Source organism: Budorcas taxicolor, chromosome 7 (genome assembly GCF_023091745.1).
Source record: "Budorcas taxicolor isolate Tak-1 chromosome 7, Takin1.1, whole genome shotgun sequence".
Classification (NCBI taxonomy): Eukaryota; Metazoa; Chordata; class Mammalia; order Artiodactyla; family Bovidae; genus Budorcas; species Budorcas taxicolor.
The window spans coordinates 24,624,645-24,650,892 of record NC_068916.1 but is presented as its reverse complement, the minus strand read 5'-3'; the positions used below and the strand labels follow the sequence as shown (position 1 = coordinate 24,650,892).

The 26,248-nt window shown below is 35.5% G+C and overlaps 1 protein-coding gene across 1 annotated transcript in view; it reads left to right on the top strand.

The window, feature by feature from the left end:
* Window positions 1–26,248, top strand: part of ADAMTS19 (ADAM metallopeptidase with thrombospondin type 1 motif 19) — a 276,785-nt gene that overhangs the window by 78,781 nt on the left and 171,756 nt on the right. The window contains exon 7 of the mRNA XM_052643941.1: window positions 15,409–15,452. Coding sequence (XP_052499901.1) covers window positions 15,409–15,452 — 44 coding nt within the window. The remainder of the gene's footprint in view (window positions 1–15,408; window positions 15,453–26,248) is intronic.

Here is a 26,248-nt window from a genome sequence, read left to right as displayed (position 1 = left end):
AAGCTTTTCACAGATTTCATAAAAAACCTAGAGACCTAGACCTAGTTATTTTCAAAAAAAAAAATTTAGTGATGAGGCATATCATAGGAAAATGGGTGAAAATCAAAGATATAGAAAAGAATGTTGAATTGGCTAGAGAAAAGGGATACATTACAATAGTGGAGACACCATTAAGAGCAATAACTGACTTCTTGTCAGAAAGAACAGATCCCTGAAACAATGAAATGATATCACTAATGTACTGACTGAAAAAGCCCTATCACCAAAAATTCTTAATGAATTCATAAGGGTACTTTCTTAATCTGTGAAAGTGTGTCTACACCTACTTACACACACAAAATCTATAGCTAATAAGACTGGAAGCAAGGCAAGGGATGTCCACTCTTAGCTCATCTGTTCAGTATTATGCTGATGCTTATAAGGAAGAGGAAGGAAAGGCATAAATACTGGGAAGAAAAATTTAAAACTGTCTCTACACAGATGACATGACTTGGTACAAAGAAAATTTTAAGAAATCTAGTGGAAAAATTGCTAGACTTTACAAGTGTAATTTACAAGGCTGTAGCATATAAAGTCAATTTAGAAGAAGAATTATATTTATATATGGAGGAAGTGAACAGTTGGGAAGATTTTAAAGTAACTTCCAAAACCATAAAACTCTGAGAATAATTTAAGAAAATGAAATAATATCTACATAGCCCTGCTAAGAAAAATTAGAGATATAAATAAAGGTTTATTTATTGGAAGACAAAGTATTATCAAGATGTCTATTTTCGCTAAATTGTCTTATGGAGTGACTATAATCCCAGTGAAAATCTCTGCAGGTTTTTCATTTGGTTTGGTTTGGTTTTAAAAATTACAATTGGATTCCAAAATTTATTTGGGAAAGAAAAGGACCTGGAAGAGTTAAGCAGTTTTGTAAAAGAGGAACAAATTGGGTGAACTTACATTTTCTGATTTCAAAACTTATTATAAAGGTTTGGTAGTCAAAACAGTATAGCTATGGCAGAACATTAGCCATACAAATCAGTGAAACAGAATAAAGAGTCTGGAAATACACTCACATACATATGGTCAATTGATGTTCAGTAAAACCATTAGCTGATGGTTCAGTGATGAAAAGACAGTCTGTTTACATATGGATACCCATTTGAAAAAAATGTATCTCAACCCTGTTTAGCACCTTGTATGATGTTAATTCATAATGGATCATAGAAATCTACAACTATAAGACTTCTATTAAAAACAAAATGTTCTGGTGGGTCATGACCATGAGAGGACAGTAATTTCCTAGATAGGATACAAAAAGCAGTAACTAAAAATTATTAATCATTTGGGCTTCTTGAAAATTAAAACCACATCATATCCAAAACTACTGATATGTAAATGAAGAGATTAGATACTTGCAATAGACATATTAAATGGATAATTTGTATCTAAAATTATATTTATGTATATACATATATGATATATAAATATATAGAACTTTAAGACTAAGAAAGATAATCAAAGAAATATGAGCTGTGTTTACCCAAACAGTAGCTGGTAATTTTGGAGTTGCCCGTTTGGCCTCTATTCGTCTCATTATGATGAGGCTAATAGTACAGAGAGAAGAATATAAGACATCTTCTATAACATCTAACATAAAGTAACCATTCAATAATTTTCCAAGCATAAATAATTGTATAAAATCCTATGCAAACTTTTATTAGTGTGTAAGATATACTATCAGAAGTATCTTTTGTATTATGTAATAAATGTTTTTAATTGATAGTTGGTCAGCCCATGGTTATTATTGCATTCCTCATTATCTTAGACACAGTTAGGAATCATTTGCTGTGGCTAACAGTATTGTCGAGTGATAAAACAGTTTTATGGGGTTAGTGTGATATATTCAATATTAAAGTGAAGTTGCTCAGTCATGTCCGACTCTTTGCGACCCCATGGACTGTAGCCTACCAGGCTCCTCTGTCCATGGAATTTTCCAGGCAAGAACACTAGAGTGGGTTGCCATTTCCATCTCCAGATATTTGATATTACCAGTAGTAATTTTCTGAACATGTTATGGTTTAAGTTTAAATGAAAAAATAAAGTGTAAAATTCCTGACCCCTAGGAATTCTGAAACAAGTGTCAGTTCCTTTTTCTTCTTTTGGCTGTTTATATCTAGGGAAAGTTTATTTAATAATTTACACTTTACATTTCTATAGGATGAGCCTGCCTTGCTTACGAATTTTAGAATTCAATGAAATACTGAAACATATAATGTTTTATATGTTTGAAAGACTATAAGTCTACCTTATATACTAAAGCTATTGGATTTTTACTACATTATTTATTATTTATTTAAATTTAATTTTTATTTTATGTTAGAGTATAGTTGATTTACAATATTGTGTTAGTTTCAGGTGTACACTTTGCTGTTATTTTCAGCAGTGATTCATTTATACATATACATATGTCTATTGTTTTCCAGATTATTTTCCTATGTAGATTTACAGAGTATTAAGTAGAGTTTCCTGTGCTGTACAATAGGTCTTTGTTGATTATTTTATGTGTAATAGTATGGATATGTTAATCTCAACCTGCTAGTTTATCCCTCCTGCCTTTCTTTTGTGGTAATGATAAGTGTTTTTGAAGTCTGTAAGTCTGTTTCTGTTTTGTAAGCTCATTTGTATCCTTTTTATTAGGTTCCACATATAATTGATATGATACAATATTTGTCTTTCATTGCCTGATTTACTTCACTCTGTATGACAGTCTCTAGGTCCATCCATGTCTCTGCAAATGGCACAGTTTCATTTCTTTTTATGGTTGAGTAATATTCCATTGTTATATTCCATAATATTCCAGTAATATTCCATTGTAATATTCCAAAGGATATATATATATATATCCCATCTTTTTTATCTATTTCTCTGTTGATGGACATTGAGGTTGCTTCCTTATCCTGGCTGTTGTAAATAGTGCTACAGTGACCACTGGAGTGCATGTATCTTTTTGAATTATACTTTTCTCTGGGTATATACCCAGGAGTGTGATTGGTAAGTCATATGATATCTCTCTTTTTGGTTTTTTAAGGAACCTCCATACTGTTCTCCACAATGGCTGTATCAATTTGCATTCTCAGCAATGGTGTAAGAGGGTTCCATTTTCTCTGCACCTTCTTGAGTATTTTGTTGTTTGTAGACTTTTTGATGGTGGACATTCTTACTAGTTTGAGGAGGTACCTCACTGTAATTTTGATTTGCATTTCTCTACCGATTAGTGAGGTTGAGAATCTTTTTGTGTGTTTTTTGGCCGTCTGTGTATTTCTTTGGATAAATGTCTGTTTAGACCTTTTGCCCATTTTTTTTTTTTTTTTAATATTTAGCTTCATGAACTATTTGTATATTTTGCAAATTCATCCCTGGTCAGTCACATTGTTTGCAACTATTTTCTCCCATTCTGAGGGTTGTCTTTTTGTTTCGTTTATGGTTTCCTTTGCTTTGCAAATATTTTTGCATTTAGTTAGATCCTATTTGTTTATGTTTGTTTTTACTTTCATTACCCTAGGAGACAGGTCCAGAAAGATCTTGCAGCAATAGATGTCAAAGAGTGTTCTGCCTATGTGTTCCTCTAAGAATTATATATTATCCTGTCTTACATTTAAGTCTTTAATCTACTATGAAATTTATTTTTATGTATGGTATTAGATAGTGTTCTAATTTCATTCTTTTACATGTAGCTATCCAGTTTTACCAGGATCACTTAATAAATAAACTGTATTTTCTCCATTGTATATTCTTGCCTCCTTTGTTGTAGATTAATTGACCAAAGGTGTAAAAGTTTGTTTTGGGGCTTTCTATCTTGTTCCATTGATCTATATATCTGTCTTTGTGAGAGATCATACTGTTTTGATGATTGTAGCTTTGTAGTATAGTCTACAGTGAGGGAGCCTGATTCTTCCAGCTCTGTCTTTTCTTTCTCAAGATTGCTTTGGCTATTCAGGGTCTTTTATGTTTTGATACAAATTTGAAGATTTTTTTGTCCTAGATCTGCAAAAAAAAGCCATTTGTAATTTGATAGGAATTACATTGAAACTGTAGCTTACCTTGGGTACTATAATCATTTTGACAGTATTGATTCTGCTAATCTAGGAACATGGTATATCTTTCTGTTTGTGTCATCTTATATTTCTTTCATCAGTATCTTAGAGTTTTCTGAGTACACATCTTTTGTGTCTCTAGGTAGGTTTATTCCTAAGTATTTTATTCATTTTGATGTGATGGTAAATAGGATAATTTATCTATTGAATCCTTAATTTCTCTTTCTGACCTTTCATTGTTAGTGTATAGAAATGCAACAGATTTCTATGTATTAAGCTAACAGGAAGCTAACACACTCATATTTGGTCTGTATCATTTGGAAGGAGGAACAGACATACTGTTTTATTGTATAGAAGTATCCTAATTTATGTGACTGGTCTATATTTTTATAGCTTTCTGAATTTTCACATTTAGAGAAAAATGTATTAACATCTTTATCTATATATGATTGTAAACAAGTGCTAGTATTTGTTTAGAATAATTACAGTGTACTTGCTCTTGTGCTTAGAAATATAATGTTTTTCATTATTGTCAAAGTGAAATTGAAAGTGAAAGTCACTCAGTTGTGTTCAACTCTTTGCAATCCCATGGAATGTACAGTCCGTGGAATTCTCTAGGCAAGAATATTGGAAGGGGTAGCCATTCCCTTCTCCAGGGGAATCGTCTCTACTCAGGGATCGAACCCAGGTCTCCTGCATTGCAGGAGGATTCTTTACCAGCTGAGCCACCAGGGAAGCCCAAGAATACTGGAGTGGCTAAGTCTATCCCTTCTCCAGGGGATCTTCCTGACCCAGGAATTGAACCGAGTTTTCCTGCATTGCAGGTGAATTCTTTACCAGCTGAGCTACTAGCAAAGCCCATTTTCATTATTGTCAAATTTTGCTCATAAAATGCATTTGAACTACTTGCTTATACATAGGCTAGTATAACATATTAAAAGAATGAATCAAAAGTAGTCATATCTGGGATTTGTGAGAATATTCTAGATAATATTCTACAGTAATATTTGTGTTGTTAAAAATTTTTTAATTACAGGATAATTGCTTTACAGTATTTTGTTGGTTTCAGCTGTGAATCAGCATGAATCAGCCATAGGTATACATATGCTGCCTCCCTCTTGAACCTTCCTCCCACCTCCCACCCAATTCCAACCCTCTTCACTGTCACAGACTTCCTAATTTGAACTCCCTGCATCTTACAGCAAATTTCCACTGGCTATCTGTTTTTACATTATATGTTTCCATGCTATTCTCTCAGTTCATCCCACCCTCTTCTTCCCCAGCTGTGTCCACAAGTCTTTTCTCTGTGTCTGCATCTCCTCTGTTGCCCTGCAAACAGGCTCATCAGTACTGTCTTTCTAGATTCCATATACATGTGTTAATATATGATATTTGTCTTTCTCTTTCTGACTTATATCACTCTGTATAACAGGCTCTAGGTTTATCCTGCTCATTAGGACTGAAAACCTGTGTTTTATAATCTCAATTTGCTGGCTCAAGTCAGTTGTAAAATTATTATTTGTCCTCAGATTTTCAAAACTTGAACTACTACCAAAGGACTAAATATGTACTCTGTATGCCCAAACTATGGTTTTTAAAGATAAGACAAAATAAAGGATTGTTCTTTCTAATGTATCATTTAGTTATGGATAGAAAACTAAAGCTTCAGTTTCTAAAAAGGTTTTCTACTCAAAACCTGATGGAAAAACTTTTTTGGGAGACAAAATTTGCTATAGTTTTGCTAAGCCGTTCCATGTTTCATGGAAAGAAAGATTTTTGTGCACTTCCTAAACCTTTTAGCAGAAATGTTAATTCACTTTTGTGCCCCTTGATAAATAGGACCTAGAATAGGGCTTAGTAGATTGCTCTGTTTTTTTGGAGAGTGACAGGTATAAAAATCTAGTTGAAAATAGAAAAAAAAGCTGTCAAAGGATATATGCATATAACATATTGATAGATACTGATATAATTTTACCTTTACTTTCCTGTGGGGCTAAAGTTTATTTGGAGGATCACTTTTCTCTGTATTATTGCTTCCAGTGCCCTGAAAAAGTGAAGTGAAAGTCTCTCAGTTGTGTCTGATTCTTTGCGACCCTATGGACTGTAGTCCATGGAATTCTCCAGGCCAGAATACTGGAGTGGGTAGCCTTTCCCTTCTCCAGGGGATCTTCCCAACCCAGGAATAGAACCCAGGTCTCCCGCATTGCAGGCGGATTCTTCACCAGCTGAGAGCCTCAAGGGAAGCCCTCCCTCCAGTTCCCTCGTAGTAAAAATTAGCCCAAGGTAAGGAAAGGTTTACCTCTCTAAGTGACCTTCCACCATTGATTAGGAAAGTCTAAATGAATGGTTAGAGTTATTGAGGAAGAAAAAAAATCCCTTTTTAGTAGGTATAATCATAGAGAAAATCAGATCTTTAGCTTTGTAAAAAAAGAAAGTGAAGTCGCTCAGTCGTGTCTGAATCTTTGTGACCTCAGGGACTGTAGCCTACCAGGCTCCTCCATCCATGGGATTCTCCAAGCAAGAATACTGGAGTGGGTTGCCATTTCCTTCTCCAGGGGATCTTCCTGACCCAGAGATCAAACCCAGGTCTCCCACATTGCAGGCAGATGCTTTACCCTCTGAGCTACCAGGGAAGTGAAGTTATAAAAAATAAGATAAAATTTTTAATCTCTGTGGATTCCGTGGTCTTATCCATATTTTACAAACTGAACTCATAAACAGCCTGCTGCTGCTGCTGCTGCTAGGTCGCTTCAGTCATGTCTGACTCTGTGCGACCCTATAGACGGTAGCCCATCAGGCTCCCCCGTCCCTGGGATTCTGCAGGCAAGAACACTGGAGTGGGTTGCCATTTCCTTCTCCAATGCATGAAAGTGAAAAGTGAAATTGAAGTCGCTCAGTCGTGTCTGACTCATGGACTTCAGCCCACCGGGCTCCTCCGTCCATGGGATTCTCCAGGCAAGAGTACTGGAGTGGGGTGCCATTGCCTTCTCTGCATAACAGCCTAGTATCTTGCAAATGCTCATACTAGGTCATCATTAAGTGTTGTATGTTATGTGAGCACATTAACAGGAAGAGATAATAGCTCAGTTATTAATTTTGATTTCAACTCAAGTAAAGAATGTATGTATCAGTCCAAACCTTCCTGCAGTCATTTGTTTGTTAAATTGTTCTGTGTGACACAATGAAGTAAATAGTTTAAAGCTGACCTAGTTCTATGGGTTCATAGTAACAAAAACACGAAACACTTGATCCCAACTATCAGTTCCATGATTTATTAGTGTAACTTTCACATTTCTCTTTGAAATTATAGAGAAGGGACAAGTCTGTATGTCTTGAAAATACTCTTTAATTTAGAATTTAATTTTAATAATGATACTTTTGTTTTTCAGTATTTACTAAAATGCTTTTGGTACAGTACTTCTAAAAGTTAGCTTCAAAATACTGCCATTGGCTAGTAAGATAGAAAAGATAATAAAATAAGAGACATTGCAGAAATACATTGATTTCATACAAACCATAGAATAATTTTTGAATGAATCATTTATAGGTATATCCCAAGGCACTATAAAATTCTACAATGAGACTTATTCTCAGATGAATCTTCACTCTTGGAAATTAAAGGCTACATTTCATTTTTCTCAATATAAATCAGAACTTGAGCAGGATTTATTGGCCTTCCCAGTTGCCAAAGTCCAACAGTATCATTTCCATAAACTCACATAATGAAACTCCATGATGCAGACTTCAGGCACACAGAGCCAACATGAGCCAAAAATGAGAGAATTCGAATCCACTTGATCACAGGTCTAGGCAGCACACAAATCTCTGTCCCCCTTACCCCTCACAATCTTTGAATATTATGAAATTGGGATTACATTAGTTTGATCCTCTGAAAAGCAGTGTACAGTTGAAGAATTGAAGATTCAGTCTGATCTGAAGTTTTTAAAATGCTGTTGACACTTTGTCTTTCAGTGGTACTAAAAGGTATTTCCAGTGCTTTAGGATATAAGACCTTGAATTTTTTGGGGAAAAAAAAATGTGCTCTATTCACTTGTTTGCTGACTGAACAGAAATTGACTGTGTGATGGACTCTTAAGTGCCCTTGACAATAAGCAGTGCATTTCTCATAGTTTTATCATGTTGTTTAGTTACAGATGAAGTCCCTTGTTTCACATTATGTAAATCAAAGTCATCTTGTAGCCTTATGCATTATGATATGATGTATTGTACATTTAGAAAAAGCACATAAAATATCTTTCCCTCTACATCTGAATATACTTTATGCTCCATGATTCTTGGCCCTAAGGTAAAGATTTGATTTCATGTGGTTCTTTAATTTTCTGGATTGCCATATTATTCAGTATCATCTGTTTCGGGTGTTTCTCTCTCCATTTGTTTTCTGGCAAAGGCAGTTGCAAAATAGGACTATCTCTTATTTATTACAATCCCCCAGGCTTCTTCATCACTGATCCTAGGCCCTTTACACATTACAGAGGTGATTTTATATCATTCTCTTCTTGGCTTTCAGTGCAGAAGCCTTTTTGAAATTTATCTTTTTATTTCTCTTCCCAAGTGCTTGGCATGTGAGAAGCACATAAGGAATCCTATTGTGTAGGCTGCGCACTGCTCAACAGTAGAGGGAGTCATTTGCATCGTTGTGTATGTAAAGGAGCCATTAGAAGTAAGCAGCGCACAACCTCTACAACTAGGCATGGTGTCCTTGTGATAAATTTGATTTCTAGATCATCTGTGTCTGGTCTTTTACTTGTTACAAGAATGTCAGCAGACCTTTTTCATTCTTCTTCATCTGTAATTATATTCAGTCTCTGGATATGTTTGTACCACCAGGAGGTATATTTTTGTATATCGTTTGGTGTTGGTTTTGACTCACAGAATCCAGTGTGGACCAAGTTGAACACAAGAGGAGGTTCTTTTGGATTCTTTTAGAAGATTCTGTGTAGTATTCAGAATTAAAGGAAGAATGAAAGAACCAAACATCAAGAAAAATGGTGAAGAGGAAAACTCTTGAAGTCTCTGCCCGAGTTTGAATGATCCAGGGTCATTCACGCTCCCTTACTATACTGTCTACTTTAGATCCTCTGGAAAAGCGGTTTTGAGTTGAAGTGGGGAGTCATGTGTGTAAATTCTGTTATTTAAAGTCAGTGACCACTGTTTATAATAGCCAGGACCGGGAAGCAACCTAGATGTCCTTTGGTAGACGAATGGGTAAGAAAGCTGTGGTACATGTACACAATGAAATATTACTCAGCTATTGAAAAGAATGCATTTGAATCAATTCTAATGAGGTGGATGAAACTGGAGCCTATTATACAGAGTAACGTAAGTCAGAAAGGAAAACCCTAATACAGTATATTAATGCATATATATGGAATTTAGAAAGATGCTTAACGATGACCCTGTATGCGAGTCAGCAAAAGAGATGTAAAGAACAGTCTTTTGGATTCTGTGGGAGAAGGTGAGGGTGGGATGATTTGAGAGAATGGCATTGAAACATGTATATTATCATATGTGAAACAGATCACCAGTCCAGGTTCAGTGCATGAGACCGGGTGCTCAAGGCCGGTGCACTGAGATGACCCTAAGGTATGGGATGGGGAGGAAGGTGATGGGGAACAAATGTACACCCATGGCTGATTCATGTCAATGTATGGCAAAAACTGCTGCAATATTGTAAAGTAATTAACCTCCAATTAAAATAAATAAATTAAAAAAAAAGATCTATGAGCCAGAAAATAAATAAATAAATATAACCAGGAAATATGACATATTTGAAGGTAGCTTCCTGGTGGAAAGGTGCTGGGGTTGGGAATAGTTAAGGTTAGGTACTTTAGTGGCTGTCAAATAATCAAAGTTTTTTTTTTTAAACCCTTTGGTTATAACTAACAGTAGTCTTGTTTTGCCCAGATTCTTAAGGTTTTCAGTTTTGTACCTTGAATATTCAAGGCAGTGCCATCCATTAGTTTAACTTGAAAGCTTAGGCTAGGATAGCTTGAGTAGTTACATTTATGGGATAAAATTTGAGTGCACCTTCCCTCATTTTTCTAGAGTTGTCATTCTAATTTTGGCATGTATTTTCAGAAAGATAATTTTTTTACTAAAATGGCATAAATTTTAAGACCCATCTGTGCTGATGGGCAATTTTATTATTTGTTTCAATTAAATTTCTCTTTTTTTTTTGGCTGTTTCCTTTCATTCAGTTGGGACAGAACATTTTTAAGGCATATGCAAATGGTATTAATAGGATTATATATCTGTCATATATAAAGGAAAAGATTTTGTATAGAGTGAAGATTAACATATCAAGTGATAATGGCCAATTTTTAATTATCCATGATGAATTAACTAGTTTATCAATAGGTTTATCAGAATAAAATCAATACCATTTGAGAAAAACATTAAGGTTTTTACAAATTAATAAAACTGTTTTTCTTGTTTAGAAATATATAATAAGCTGTAGATAGCATAATGTAACACTGCTGCTGCTGCTAAGTTGCTTCAGTCATATCTGACTCTGTGTGACCCCATAGATGGCAGCCCACCAGGCTCCTCTGTCCCTGGGATTCTGCAGGCAAGAATACTGGAGTGGGTTGCTATTTCCTTCTCCATGTAACACTACATTGCATATATTCCATTTTAGAGGATTTCTCACTTCCTTGCAGTCAGATGAGAGGTCTCTGTGGTAGGCTTTCTCTAGAGAAAAGATATCTGTGACTTGCATTATGAAAGCAAAGGCAGGAGAAAGCCTGGTCACCAAAGCAAACCAAATCCAAATATTGACAGCTGGAGTTAAGTAAGGAAAGGAAGGGAGAAAGGGCAATGTAAAATGGGGCTTCAGCCTCCAACTTCCTTGTCGTTGTTTTTGTCCAGTTGTTAATCATGTCCAACTCTCTGTGACCCAATGGAGTTCAGCATGACAGGCTTCCCTGTCCTTCACTATCTCCTGGAATTTGCTCAAACTTATGTCTATTAAGTCAGTGATGCCATCCAATGATCCCATCCTCTGTCACTCACTTCTCATCCTGCCCTCAGTCTTCACTAGCCTCAGGGTCTTTTCCAGTGAGTCGGCTCTTTGCATCAGATGGCCAAAGTATTGGAACTTCAGCTTTAGCATCAGTTCTTCCAGTGAATATTCAGGGTTGATTTCCTTTAGGATTGACTGGTTTGATCTCCTTGCTGTCCAAGGCACTCTTAAGAATTGTCTCTAGCACAACAATTTGAAAGCATCGGTTCTTCGGCACTCAGCCTTCTTTATTGTCCATGTATGGTTACTGGAAAACCCATAGCTTTGACTAAACAGACCTTAGTCCTAGTGAAATACTGGAGAAGTGTTCTTGGCAAAGAGACCAACAGGAATAATAACTCCTCAACCAATTATGAAGTAATTGCTGTGATAAAGTCTCATACTTGTTATTATTTTGTTATAATTGCAGAATAGTTAATGTATTTCTAATTCATGGGTGTGATTTAAATGAATTGTGTTTATAGTAAATCTGTATTGTCCCTTGTGTTAAAAATATATTATTTAAGATTATTTTTATCACCTTTATCAAGCGTTTACCTTTCTTGCCTTTACTCTAGAAATCAAGAGTTGACTCTATATCTGTTTCATAAAAGCATCTTTGTCAGACATTTGCCTCAAGGAATAATAAAAAATTCTAGTAATTAAGGTTTGATATTAAATTACTTCATTCATAGTCATGTCTAGTTAACACATTTTTTTCTGTCTCCTACCTTATAAGAGGAAAATGACAATATTGCACTAATCACTAATTTTTTAAATAATTTATAACTAATGTAATCCCTATTTGTAGAAATATATCTTTGAGAAAGTAATGTATCAATTGAGGTCAATGTGAACATCATACTGAGGTAGTTGTTCATTCTTTTAAAGAGTTTGGTAAAAGTAACTGCATCGTATAAAATATAATATTAGAATAAAGCCTATGTATATTAAGATCTAATGTTAACAATAAATGTTTCAGTATGCTTAATTACTGTATGGTAGGTCACAGATTGTGCCCTCTTCCTTTAATTTGTGATAATCTGTCTGAGTAAATAATGAGAAAATGTTCCCATCATCAACATCTAGGAATTGTAGAAACAGCATAATAAAAATCCTTTTACATGCACAGATGAGCCAAACACAAGAAGACTCTGGCAAAGAAAAATGCCGTAAGCTTCTGAAGTAATGTGATAGCTGTCCTGGTAGGAGTTTGTTGGACTTAAAAATCGGGATTCTTGGGTTGAACTCCCATATAGAGAAAAAAGTCTGTGCCTTTGTGAAGTGGGAACTGAAATGATTACAGACAGCCAGGACCCTTGAATACTTACACCCTTAATAAAATTTTGGTCTGGTAAGTTTTGCAACAAGCACAGGTTGTCAACAGGAAGGAAGCTTTCTTTCTGTTTTAACCATGAACCCACGTTAGGAGAAAATGGCTCCTGTGGGTATTCATTACCATGAATATAACCCAACGTTGAAACACTTGGTGAAAGCATATGCAAAACTACTGTGAAGGGGCCCTCTTTTAACTTTGACCTCACAAGGCATCCACAAAAAACGTTCAACCAATGAGTTCAGAGCAGGATTCCCAAACACCAGGTGACAACATATCCCGTGGTTAGAGCCGAGGAGCATGCAAAAGAATATTTTGAAATACTGACAGAAGTTATAAAAAAGCATGTTCACAGGATGGAAAACACAAAAATTCAAAGTGTGAGAAAAAAGCTACTTTGAAAGAAAAGATAATTTGAAAATTGAGGAAAATAAAGAATAAAAGTGTCTTAAAAATCTTAGTTTCTGAGTTGAAGAGCAGAGTAGATGCAGTTGAAGAGAGCACCTGTGGATTGGACGGTAGATCTGAAGGATTATCCCAGAAGGCTGTACAGAGTGATTAAGAGATAGAAATACCAAAGAGTGACAGTTACTGACACTAGAATGAGAAGAATGAATATACACTTCAAGAAGTTCTAGGAAAAGAGCAGAGAGAACGTCAGAGGAATTAGGTAAATAAATAATGGTTATGATGTATATTTGTGAATCTTCAAATGGACGTACCAAGTAACAAAGAAGATAAAACAAACTCAGTACTAGACACATCTTAGTGGAACTGCAGAACTATTCATATTAAGACAGAAAGAAATCTTGAAATTAACCAGAAACAATGTTTTATGTCAATGCTCAATAAAAAATTAATCAAAATCAAATGAAAGAAGAGCAAGTTGATTCAGTTCACTTGCTCAGACGTGACTGACTCTTTGCAGCCCCATGGACTGTAGCACACCAGGCCTCCCTGTCCATCACCAACTCCTGGAGTTTACTCCCACTCATGTCCATTGAGTCAGTGAGGCCTTCCAACCGTCTCATCCCCAGTCATTCCCTTCTCCCCCCACCTTCAGTCTTTCCCAGCATCAGGGTCTTTTCAAATGAGTCAGTTCTTCGCATCAACTGTCCAAAGTATTGGAGTTTCAGCTTCAACATCAGTCCTTCCAGTGAATATTCAGGACTGATTTCCCTTAGGATGGACTCCTTGCTGTCCAAGGGACTCTCAAGAGTCTTCTTCAACATCACAATTCAAAAGCATCAATTCTTTGGTGCTCAGCTTTCTTTATAGTCCAACTCTCACATCTATACATGACTCCTGGAAAAACATAGCCTTGACTAGACTGACCTTTGTTGGCAAAGTAATGTCTCTGCTTTTTAATATGCTATCTAGGTTGGTCATAGCTTTTCTTCCAAGGAGCAAGCATCTTTTAATTTCATGGCTGTAGTGATTTTGGAGCCCCCCAAAATACAGTCTGTCACTGTTTCCACTGTTTCTCCATCTGTTTGCCATGAAGTGATAAGACCGGATGCCATGATCTTAGTTTTCTGAATGTTGAGCTTTAAACCAACTTTTTCACTCTCCTCTTTCATTTTTATCAGGAGACTGTTTTAGTTCTTCACTTTCTGCCATAAGGGTGGTGTCATCTCCATATCTGAGGTTCTTGATATTTCTCCCAGCAATCTTGATTCCAGCTTCTGCTTCTTCCAGCCCAGGGTTTCTCATGATGTACTCTGCATAGAAGTTAAATAAGCAGGGTGACAATATACAGCCTTGACATACTCCTTTTCCTATTTGGAACCAGTCTGTTGTTCCATGTCCAGTTCTAACGGTTGCTTCCTGACCTGCACACAGATTTCTCAAAGAGACAGGTCAGGTGGTTTGGTATTCCTACCTCTTTCAGAATTTTCCACAGTTTGCTGTGATCCACACAGTTAAAGGCTTTGGCATAGTCAATAAAGCAGAAGTAGATGTTTTTCTGGAACTGTCTTGCTTTTTAAATGATCCAACAGGTGTTGGCAATTTGATCTCTGGTTCCTCTGCCTTTTTAAAACCAGCTTGAACATCTGGAAGTTCACAGTTCATGTACTGCTGAAGCCTGGCTTGGAGAATTTTGAGCATTATTTTGCTAGTGTGTGAGATGAGTGCGGTTGTGCAGTAGTGTGCATTCTTTGGCATTGCCTTTCTTTGGGATTGGAATGAAAACTGCAAGTTGATGACAGACTTCTTTTTCATAAATGGTGGAATAAAATGAAATATCTTCAGTGTGTTGAGGGCTGATAAAGTCAGCCTACAGTTCTATAGTCACCGTACTCTTCCATTGTGAATAAATGCAGACTAATGAGAATTAAGGAAATGGTCTGGGACCGTTTAGTGGTTTCATAGGTCCTCACACTTAAAGAATAACAGTCTCTCTAGAAAGCAATGATACAAGATATTGCTGAGAAAAGAAATTGCCAAATATATAGGTAAATTTAAACGAGCGCTGGTGGTTTAGAAAAAACTGTCTAACTTGAGATGTCAAAAATTGAGATGGAGTTAAAGGCATACCTTGGAGATATTATAGATTTGGTTCCAGACCACTGCAACAAAGCAAGCCACATGAGTATTTTGATTTCCCAGTGCACACAGAAGTTATGTTTATAGTATTCTATAGTCTATTACATATGCAATAGTATTATGTCTAAAGGCTTCCCTTGTGGTTCAACTGGTAAAAAAATATCTGCCTGCAGTGCAGGTGACTTGGGTTTGATCCCTGGGATCGGACACAGTGTTTCAGGATTATATCAGGTTAAAAGGTATAGTAATTTAATTATTCTCACATTTTCTTAGAATCAAAAATTAGTTAATCCTATTTTCAGTTTTATTAAATTATTGGAGATAGAGAGTGTCATTCACTTATTCATTATAACTGTTAAAAATAAGTCATATACTTTGTTGTTCGTGGAACAAACTATATTTTCTGTTTTTCTTTCTAGGAAAGATTTCTGTGTACACAAAGATGAACCATGTGATACTGTTGGTAAGTGTATGTAAAATTTTTTACACTGTGGAGGAGATCTGGGAGCTTAAACACATCATTTGTTTAAATGTTGAAAATTATTTGACAGTGATAGTTATAGTGAAATATTTTTAGAATATCAGTGATGTATGTTTTCAACCTATATGTTTAATTATTTGTCACCAATTCAATTATTAGTGAAACAACTTGAAGACATATGTGTACTATATAGCAGATAAAAGTTTAAATGATGCTTTAAAAATATCATGAGATATTCTTTGTGTTTTTTTCTCAGAAATATATACATGGATTCAATTAAATTATGTTATTATTCATAAACTGAGGCAAATATGTTAATGTTAGTAGAGTTGACTAATGGATTTATTTTTGAGTTACATACATTTGAAACTATTTGCAGACTGGGTGAAAGAAAGTCCATCTCATTTGCCTAACTAAAGAGGATTTTCTGTACATAAAGTAGCGAATTTTCAATATTTTGTCTTGGATATCTAAAATCCCTAAGGCATAACTGTATAGCTAATAGAATCTATAAACCACAGTTTTTAATTTTCAGAGAATGGCCACATTTATGCTAGTATAAATGCACATATATAAATTGACTTATCCAAGCAGGTAGATGAAATTGTAGATAGGTAAAATTTTATAACTATATATATGTATAGTTTTAAGTCATATATCCAGACAGAGAGCTGAAACTATAGATAGATAAAATTATATAACTATTTATATATAGGTTTAGTTTTAGGACACTGTATAGTTTTAATAAGGCATTGCTATTGGGTTATTGTTAGGGTACATTTAAGAGTTAGGTCTGGTTTTGATTTATCATGTGGAGTTCATTGCTTTAGTGTAATAAGTATTTTAATTTAGCCATCACTGAAGTATCATTTATGTCTTATAAGGCAAACAATAAAAAAATGGGAAAAAGAGAATAAACTATTTTTTTAAGTATCAGTGGTACTTAAAAATATAATTTTAAGCAACTAGTTCTGTTAAGTTCTTACCAGCCTCCTCAGATGATTAAATCTGAGATAATAAGTGAAAAATAGTTATAATAGTATGAAGTCGAGGATGATGGAATCAAAGGAATATTTGATTCAGAAATGACTGGAAAAGTAAAACAAGCTGGACACCTAAGGAAAAGCTGAATAGATCTAGGGATGATCTTCCTAATGTTAAATGACTAACTTGCTTCCTGCTGTTTTCTTGTCTTCTTGGCTGAATTTTCAGAAATTAAATCTTGATATAGAGTTTTAATCTACCTAACCATGGAAGCATTTGATTACGAAGAAAGCTTGTCTCAAAATAATTACCTTTTCCTCTACTTAAACAGCTATGTTGGCCCCAAAACCTTCTTGTAATGTAGACAGATCAACTTTTTGCCTTATTAGAGCTGAGAAAAATGAGCAACTCAGGCAATATATTCCATAATTATGGTCTCTAACCACCTCTTTAAAGTGTGTACACATTGACTAAGAAAGCAGTTACTCATATGAGGAGAACCAATTTCTTTATGACTATGACTATGTTTTATATCTTGCTAAATCTGCTAATTGAAAATAGCATGCATATTTATTCTGGGTTGAAGCACATTTGGATAATGAGGAAGCTTGGTATACTTGGAATTATTAGTGTAATGAGAATATGCGTGGTTCATCCGCAAAGTGATGTAACCAGTTTCCAGCTCTGTTCACTTGTCCATTAAGAGCTTGATAAAAATTGGTTTTCAATATAGCATACGATGTGAAAAATCTGATCCCCTTTCTGATATCCCCTTCTGTTTCTGAGTACTTATATTTTCATGGTCTCCTCTGGCACTGCTAAATCCTAGTTTTCCCCTCTGTATCTTTCAGCATTTCTTTTTCTTATCCCACATATGAAATGGAGGTCTTTGTTCACATTTAATCTTGAGCAGAGTAAAAATATGAGATTTTTTCCCCAGGGGACGTTAAATGAGAAAGCTTTTAACAACCAAATCAGAAGAGTAGCCTCTTCATCCCAATCCCTGTCCCCACATAAAATGTCTTTTCACATGAACCATGCTTCTGCCTAGAGACCTACTCTGGTAAGATATATAAAGAAATTAGTGTGAAGTAGGTGTGGTGGTTGCCACCCTATCACTCATACATCCACCACTGTGCAGCCATGGTGCCAGGTGGAAAAGGATACACTTCTGTAGATGGGTCATGATTCATATAGGCTGATCAGAGGGATCATTTCTGGGCCTCAGGCCTAAGCCAGTCAGCACATGGCCTTGCCCTGATTGGGACATGTAACTTGTAACCTATGTCTGCCTCGTGAATCTGAAGAAAGGAACATTTTTCATGCCTGAAGCTTGGTCATATCTGTCCCACAGCATGTAAACAAGAAAGGATGCAACCCTGATCAGTATAGTCACAAATGAAATTAGTCTTCAGATAAATATGAATTCATACACTGCATAATGGAGAGATGAAGTGTGTCTTTATCCTCAAGGACACTGTTGAATCATGCCATTCTCCTTGCCTTGGACCCAGTCTAGCCTTTGAGCTTCTGAATGTGTAAGCCAGTAAATATCCTTACTGTGCTCAGATGCTCAGTCATATGTGACTCTTTGCTACACTATGGACTGTAGCCCACCAGGCTCCCCTGTCCATGGGATTTCCCAGGCAAGAATGTGAAAGGGGTTGCTATTTTCTTCTCTTTCCAGAGATTGAACTATTTCTTTCCAGAGATTGAACCCACATCTCTCATCTGTCTTGCATTGGCAGGCAGATTCTTAACCACCAGTGCCACCTGAGAAGCCCCTCTCTTTCTATTTAAACCAATTTAAAGCTTTTCATTTCTGGAAATTGCAGCCTAAGGCATAGGGCTTCCATGATATTTATATACTCTTTTATTGGAGAAGAAGAATATGGGGCAATATTAATAATTCCCACTCTTATTAAGGGAGTACTGATAAACTGCTCTGTAATTTGTAACCCAAATTAAATAAGCATGTGTAGCCTACTGGTCATCTTAACAGCTCTCAATCTCTAGCATAACAAAACAGAAGAGATTTAGGTCTTAAATCAACTGAATGTCTATTGATACACATTTGTAAATCTCTTCATGCACTATTATGAGCATTTTGGTTTTTTGGGGGGGGTCAGATGCTTTCTGAGGTTTATATATGCCTTCTTCTTTTATCTGTTTCTGATGTGAAGTCAGTTCATTTCACATTGGATACGAGAATGAAAATACTGAAAGAAAAGGAGAAAGGAAAGAAGTGGATTTAGTATTTATTGGTTTGGATAATATGGGCCTGAATGATTACCATGAAAATTTCCCCTGCTCTCCTAAGTATACTGAGAGGTGAAGGACAGTAGTTAAAAACTTTGAATTCAGGTTATTAATTTGAATTGTACCTGGAAAGAAATGCCTATATTTTAAAAGCAGTGTGATGCTGATACTGCTCATTGTAACTTGAGAAACACTTCCATGGATATTTTCTCATTTATTTCTTGAAACTCTCTAGTTTTTTTTTTCTTTTTTATCATTATTACTTTACAGATGAAGAAAACTCTGAAACAGAACAGAGCATGGATGTTGGAGTCAGACATCTAGATTCAAATCAGCCTCTGCTGCTTTTTATAGGCATGAATGTGGGCACATTGTTTAACACTTTGAAGGTCTGAATTCCTCACTTTTAAATTAGATTTCACAAAGACTGTATTACTGATTTCACAAAGACAGCTAGTTTTTAATCAGCACTCAGTAGGCACTAGTTCTATCATATCATTTTGTTCCCTGTGGACAGGTTACACATTTGTCCAGCATCAGTGTTAGTAAGTGGCACACAGTTGAAATCTTTGTCTCAGATTTTTCTATAATGAGAGACAGCTTTCCTTTATAGCATCATGCGTCTGTGTTGTTGTTATAGTTCACTCAGTCATGTCTGACTCTTTGCAACCCCGTTGACTGCAGCACGCCAGGCTTCCCTGTCCTTCACCGTCTCCTGGAGCTTACTCAAACTCATGTGCATTGAGTCAGTGATGCCAACCATTTGTCCTCTGTCATCCCCTTCTCCTCCTGCCCTTAATCTTTCCCAGCATCAGGGTCTTTCCAATGAGTTGGGCTCTTTGCATCAGGTGGCCAAAGTATTGGGGCTTCAGCTTCAGCATCAGTCCTTCCAATGAATATTCATGATTGATTTCCTGTAGGAATGCCTGCTTTGATCTCCTTACAAGGGACTCTCTCCAAGGAACTCTCAAGCATCTTCTCCAACACCACAGTTCAAAAGCATCACTCAGCTTTCTTTATGGACCAACTCTCACATCCATACATGACTAATGGAAAAACCATAGCTTTGACTAGATGGATCTTTGTTGGCAAAGTAATGTCTCTGCTTTTTAACACACTGTCTAGGTTTGCCATAGCTTTTCTTCCAAGAAGCAAGTGTACTTTAATACCATGGCTGGGTTACCATCTGCAGTGATTTTGGAGCCCAAGAAAATAGTCTGTCACTGTTTCCATTGTTTCCCCTTGTATTTGCCATCAAGTGATGGGACTGGATGCCATGATCTTAGTTTTTTGAATGTTGAGTTTTAAGCCAGCTTCTTCACTCTCCTCTTGCACCTTTATCAAAAGGCTCTTTAGTTCCTCTTGGTTTTCTGCCATAAGGATGGTATCATCTGCATGTCTGAGTTATTGATATTTTTCCCAGCAATCTTGATTCCAGCTTGTGCTTCATCCAGCCCAGCATTTTGAAAGATATACTCTGTATATACATTAAATAAGCAGGGTGACAGTATACAGCCTTGATGTATTGCTTTCCCAGTTTAGAACAAGTCCATTGTTCCATGTCCAGTTCTAATCATTGCTTCTTGACCTGCTTACAGGTTTCTCAGGAGGCAGGTAGGATGGTCTGGTATTCCTATATCTTGAAGTCAGTTTTCCACAGTTTGTTGTGATCTACACAGTCAAAGGCCTCAGTGTAGTCAATGAAGCAGAAGTAGATGTTTTCCTGGAATTCTTTTGCTTTTTCTGATCCAGCGGATGTTGGCAATTTGATCTCTGGTTCTTCTGCCTTTTCTAAATCCAGCTTGAACATCTGGAAGTTCTCAGTTCATGTACTGTTGAAATCTAGCTTGGAAGATTTTGAGCGTGACAATGCTAGCATGTTGAATGAGTACAATTGTGCAGTAGTTTGAACATTCTTTGGCATTCTTTGGCATTTGCCCTTCTTTGCAATTGGAATGAAAACTGACCTTTTCCAGTCCTGTGGCCACTGCAGAGTTTTCCAGATTTCCTGGCATATTGAGTGCAGCACTTTCACAGCATCATCTTTTAGCATTTGAAATTGTTCAGCTAGAATTCCATCACCTCCACTAGCTTTGTTCATAGTGATGCTTCCTAAGACCCACTTGACTTCATACTCCAGGGTATCTGGTTCTAGGTGAGTGATCACACCATTGTGGTTATCTGAGTCAGTAAGATCTTTTTAGTTCTACTGTATCTTCTTGACCATTCTTCTTAATGTCTTCTGCTTCTATTAGGTCCATACCATTTCTGTCCTTTATTGTGTCTATCTTTGCATGAAATGTTCCCTTGGTATCTCTAATTTTCTTGAAGAGCTTTCTAGTCTTTCCCATTCTATTTTCCTCTGTTTCTTTGAATTGTTCACTTAGGAAGGCTTTCTTAGGAAGCCTTTCCTTGCTATTCTTTGGAATTCTGCACTCAGATTAGTATATCTTTCCTTTTTCTCATTTGCCTTTCACTTTTCTTCTTTTCTCAGCTATTAGTAAGACCTCCTCAGACAGCCATTATACCTTTTTGCATTTCTTTTTCTTGGGGATGGTTTGATCACTGCCTGCTATACAGTGTTATAAACCTCTGTCCATAGTTCTTCAGGCACTCTATGAGATCTAATCCTTTGAATCTATTTGTACTTCCACTGTATAATCGTAAGATATTTGATTTAGGTCATACCTAAATGGCCTAGTGGTTTTCTTTACTTTCTTCAGGTTAAGTATGAATTTTGCAATAAATGCATTTGTGTACCCAGGGACAGTACAACTAGAAATCTGAAGATGAGAAAAATACCTTTGAATGAAGTTTTAGAATAAAATTGTATACATTAAAATGTAGAAAGAAGTGGCAAATATAATATTCAAAAGTACTTTTACTTTCAGCATGTAAAATTTGAAACAGTAGGATGTTTTGTTTATTTACTGGTATAAAAGATATGTGTACTTTAAGGAGCCAGACTGTATCAGTGTTATGGAATATTATAAATAAATGTTTCAGTTGAGAAGTTATACTTATTTATTAAGTTTATGTTTGAAAAGCTGTTTAGAGGGTAAAAAGTAAAAGTTGCTTTACCACCCCCTCAATCACATTCCTTCTTGTTTTAATTAGGCAGGTTAGTTGGTAAGTATATAGATACCTGGAGAAAAAAAAATGCTGTTAAATATTTTAACCAATAGAATGTCAATTCTCAAATGTATGTGTGCAGTTTTAACATCCCTGAAACTGAGATTAGTTTTGAAGTCAGTGCCCTATTAGAATTGTGTCATAGTTTAAATCAGAGTTTTTAGTTCCTTTGGATGAACTATGATGCTATTCTTAAATTCAAAGAGAAATAAAGTATAATTCTGGATCCAAGTCCCAGCTATTACTAGTGAAGTTGCCTTACTTTCTGGGCAGGCAGAATAAGGGTCCCTGAAGATGTTCATGTTTTAATGGACCTGGGACCTAAGAATATGTTAGGTTACATAGTAAAGGGAAATGAAGCTTGCAGATGCCACTGAGGCTCCCAGTCAACTTATTTTAAAAGAAGGAGATTATCCTAGGCTGTCTGGTATGCCCAGTGTGATCACAACAGTCTTTAAAAGTTGACCAGGGAGGCATAAAAGCTCAGAGTTGGAGAGAGATGATTCCAGAAGAAAGGCACAGAGAGAGATGTGCCTGTAAGAAGGATTCAGCTCATTATTACTGGTTTTGAGGTTGGAGGCAGAGATTCTCAGGTGAAGAATTATCTAGAACCTAGAAAAAGCAAGGACACAGAGTCTCCCCTAGAGCCTTCAGAAGGTAGCACGGACAGCCTTGTGATACATTGGTTTTAGCCAGCGAGATCCAGATCAACCTTCAAATGTAGAAAATTGTAAGATGATGAGTTTGGGTATGTTAAGCAATCAAATTTGTGATATTTTGATATTGTAACCATAAAAAAGGAATGTACTTTCTAATAATTAATTATTCCCTCCCATAACTTATAAAGAAGGAATAAGGAAGCATGGTATCCTTAAGTCTTTGGACTGTGGGATCAAAAATTCTGTTTCTATAATTAAAGAACTGGTGAAGGGTTTGGGATTAGATAAAAAACTAAAATTTGGATCATGATACATAAGTATATATAAAGAGCAACAAACCGTGTCTGTACTGACAAGCATGATTAATTATAGTTGATCATTTCTAGCTAAGTGACTAGACAAAAATTACCTTATATCATTCACTAACAATCTACCAAAAATAGTCAGTTGTTTAATATGTTTCTAAGAAAATATCAAGCCCTGATGATTTCACAGAGATTTCTGTTAAAATTCCAAAGACTGGATCATTCCAATATTATACAAGCTATTGTAGACGGCAGGAAAAAGTGAATTAAAACCATATAAATTTCTTACCATATTCTAAAGTGGACAGTGTAAGAAGGAAAAATAATGAGCCATTCTCACTCAGGAAATGAATTCTAAATCGAACATTAGCAGATATTATCTCATAATGTGTTTTTTAAATAACCAAGTAGGGTTATTTTATTTAAGATTTATTCCAGAAATAGAGGGATAGTTTAACATTAGAAAATCTTAAAATATAAGTATATAATCCAGTTAAAGATAAAAACCATATGATCATCACAGTGGATAAAGAAAATATCTTTCAGGCAATTCAAAATACATTCATGATAAAAAAGCAACCTCTTGGCAAAATAGGACAAAGTAGGAACTTTATTAACAAGGCTAAAGGTATTTACAAGAAAATATATGAGTGTAGTTTTTAAAATAGTGAAACATTAAAGGGATCCCATTTGAAATCAGAAATAAGAAGAGGACTTTATTTTCACTATTTCTGTTCAACAATGAATTGGAACTTGAAAGGTATTGTAACTGAGTGTAGAATCCTAATATTCAGGGTACGTAGTTTTGTTTCAACACAGTACGGATCTCGTTCACTTGCCTTCTGGCATCCATTGTTGCTATTGAGAATTCAATTATCAGTCCAAACTCCTTTTCATGTGATCTACATGGGTTCTCTATCCTGCTCCATTGATCTATGTGTCTGTTTTTATGCTGGTACCATACTGTTTTGATTATTATAGCTTTGTAATATAGTTCAATATCAGAAAGTATGATGCCTCCAACTTTGTTCTTCTTTTTAAGATTGCTATGGCTGTTCAGAGGTCTTTTGTGGTTTCATACTTATTTTCGAGCTGTTTGCTCTAGTTCTGTGCAAAATGCTGTGGGCATTTTGATAGGGATTGCATTACCGCTGTAGATTGCTTTGAGTAATGTGGACATTTTCGTAATATTAATTCTTTCAGTCCATGGGCACTATGTATCTTTCCACTTGTTTATGTCATCTTCTATATCTTTTCTCAATGACTTACAGTTTTCAGAGTACAGATATTTCACCTCTTTGGGTTAAATTTATTTGTAGTTATTGTATTCTTTCTGATGAGATTGTAAATAGGATAGTTTTCTACATTTCTCTTTTAATAGTTTGTTATTAGTGTATATAAATACAACAGATTTCTATATGTTGATTTTGTATCTTGCAACTTTGCTGAATTATTTTGTTAATTCTGTTTTTTGGTGAGGTCTTTAGGATTTTATCCATCTAATATCATGGCATGTGCAAATAGTGACAGTTTTACAGCTTTCTTTCCATTGTGTATGTCAAGTCACTGTCTTTGTGTCAATGTGGTGTCTAAAGCTGAGTACCTTTGGATTTGAGTTTGGTGAATGCCCTCAGGCAACTAAGTACATTAGTGCCAGCTCCAAATTGTACATTTTACTTTTTATTTCTTTAGGCCCATGGGAGTATTTTCCTCACTTATATACCAAGCCTTGCATTTAAGATGTTTGCTATTTATTTTAGCATTTGTATGCTAGAAGTGAAATTTCATAAAAAGAACTTTTAAAGTATTATTTTATATATTTTTATACATGCTGCAGCTGCAACTTGGTCACAAAGCCACTTTCTCAATATTCACATTTGCCATGGCACTGATTTGGAGAATTGGTGTTAAACAAAACAAAACAAAACAGTGAGAAGATACGAATTTGTTTTATATTTTTGCAAATCTCTTTAGATCTGGCTTGTAGAAGGCAGCAGGATCTTATATCTGATTCTGCATGTAAAGTGTTGGTATTTGTTATTTTACTCTAAGTGTATGAGGAAAATCTGGCCTCATAAAGATATGTAGTTCCAAAATGAATGGGTATTTTCAGATTATTGCGAATGCTCTTTTTTGAAAGCACGCTAAAACTCAGTGGTAGTGTCTTGACTATTAGTGGGTTGTAGCTATGTAGAATCTGAATACATATCAGTAAACATTTATACTCTGTTACATTATTATCTGTTGGCATATCTTACAATTTAAGTGGATGTTTTTGCTATGTATAGCATTTTAGAGCATCATTGGTTGCAAAATGTTGGTTCACTGAATTAGGCAAATCTAAATGCTGACACATTTCACTCTACAATGTAAGTATATAAATCATATTTGTCAGTATCACTATTGATCTCATCAGAAAAATTCTTCACATTTTGGGAAGCTGCGAAGCATTCAGTGGCAGATAAAAGTTTCCCAGTATTCTAATTTCACTTGAAAGCTTGAATTTTATTATTGCCAAGTACCATCAGTTAGTTTCCTTGGAGTGACAGATTCACTTTGTTCATTTTTGGGTGTCAGCCAGATCCCCAAATCTGAATAACCCTTTTCTTAATGTTTGTTAGACTTTCTTTCAATTAAAAATATTGTTCAACAAAAAGCACAGTGAGTTTAGCTCAGAACTCAGACATCTCCCAGTAGTTTTCTTAGAGATAACATGATATTTTAGTCTGCAGTGAAAATGTTTTATCCTTACTTCTTTGGGTTATGTAAAACATTTAAAAAATGCATATACTCAGGAGTTCAGATTTAACAAAATTGCATATTACTGCTTCATCTGGGACATATAAAAAGTAAAATTGACATTTTCCCCCTGAGAGTAAGTTTCAGTGAAAAATAAAATGACTGACAGTGAAGACAATTTTACCTAGCATTGCTTTTGCACCATTAGTGTGAATGTTGACAGTTTTGACTTTGTAGGCCTCTTAGATCTTAGAAGACCTCTTGAAGAGATGCTACATCTCCTAGAATTCTGCAGAACATACTGTGAAATTCTGCCATAACCTGGCAATGATTGGTAATCAAGGATTATTGTTTTCATGAAATCTTTTAAGAACTTTATATTTTATATATAGAAAATTGGTAAATGCTTAGTACTGGCAAAGGCCCATGTTGATCAATATGAATTCCCAGCCATGAATATTCTTATATACACGTTGATAAAAGAAGTGATGCATTTTTTAACCACCAGATAGCCAATTCAGGGATACTTTAATGCTCCCTACATTCTACTGCTTTGTTATTATTAATAAACATTTTTCTGACTTTCAGCAGGTTGAAATGATGGCTTATTCTTCTGTAAGCTTCTGAGTAATTCTGATTTTATATACATGCAAATTGTTAAACAGGCGTGCAGACCACCTAGGAAGCAACTGCCACACAA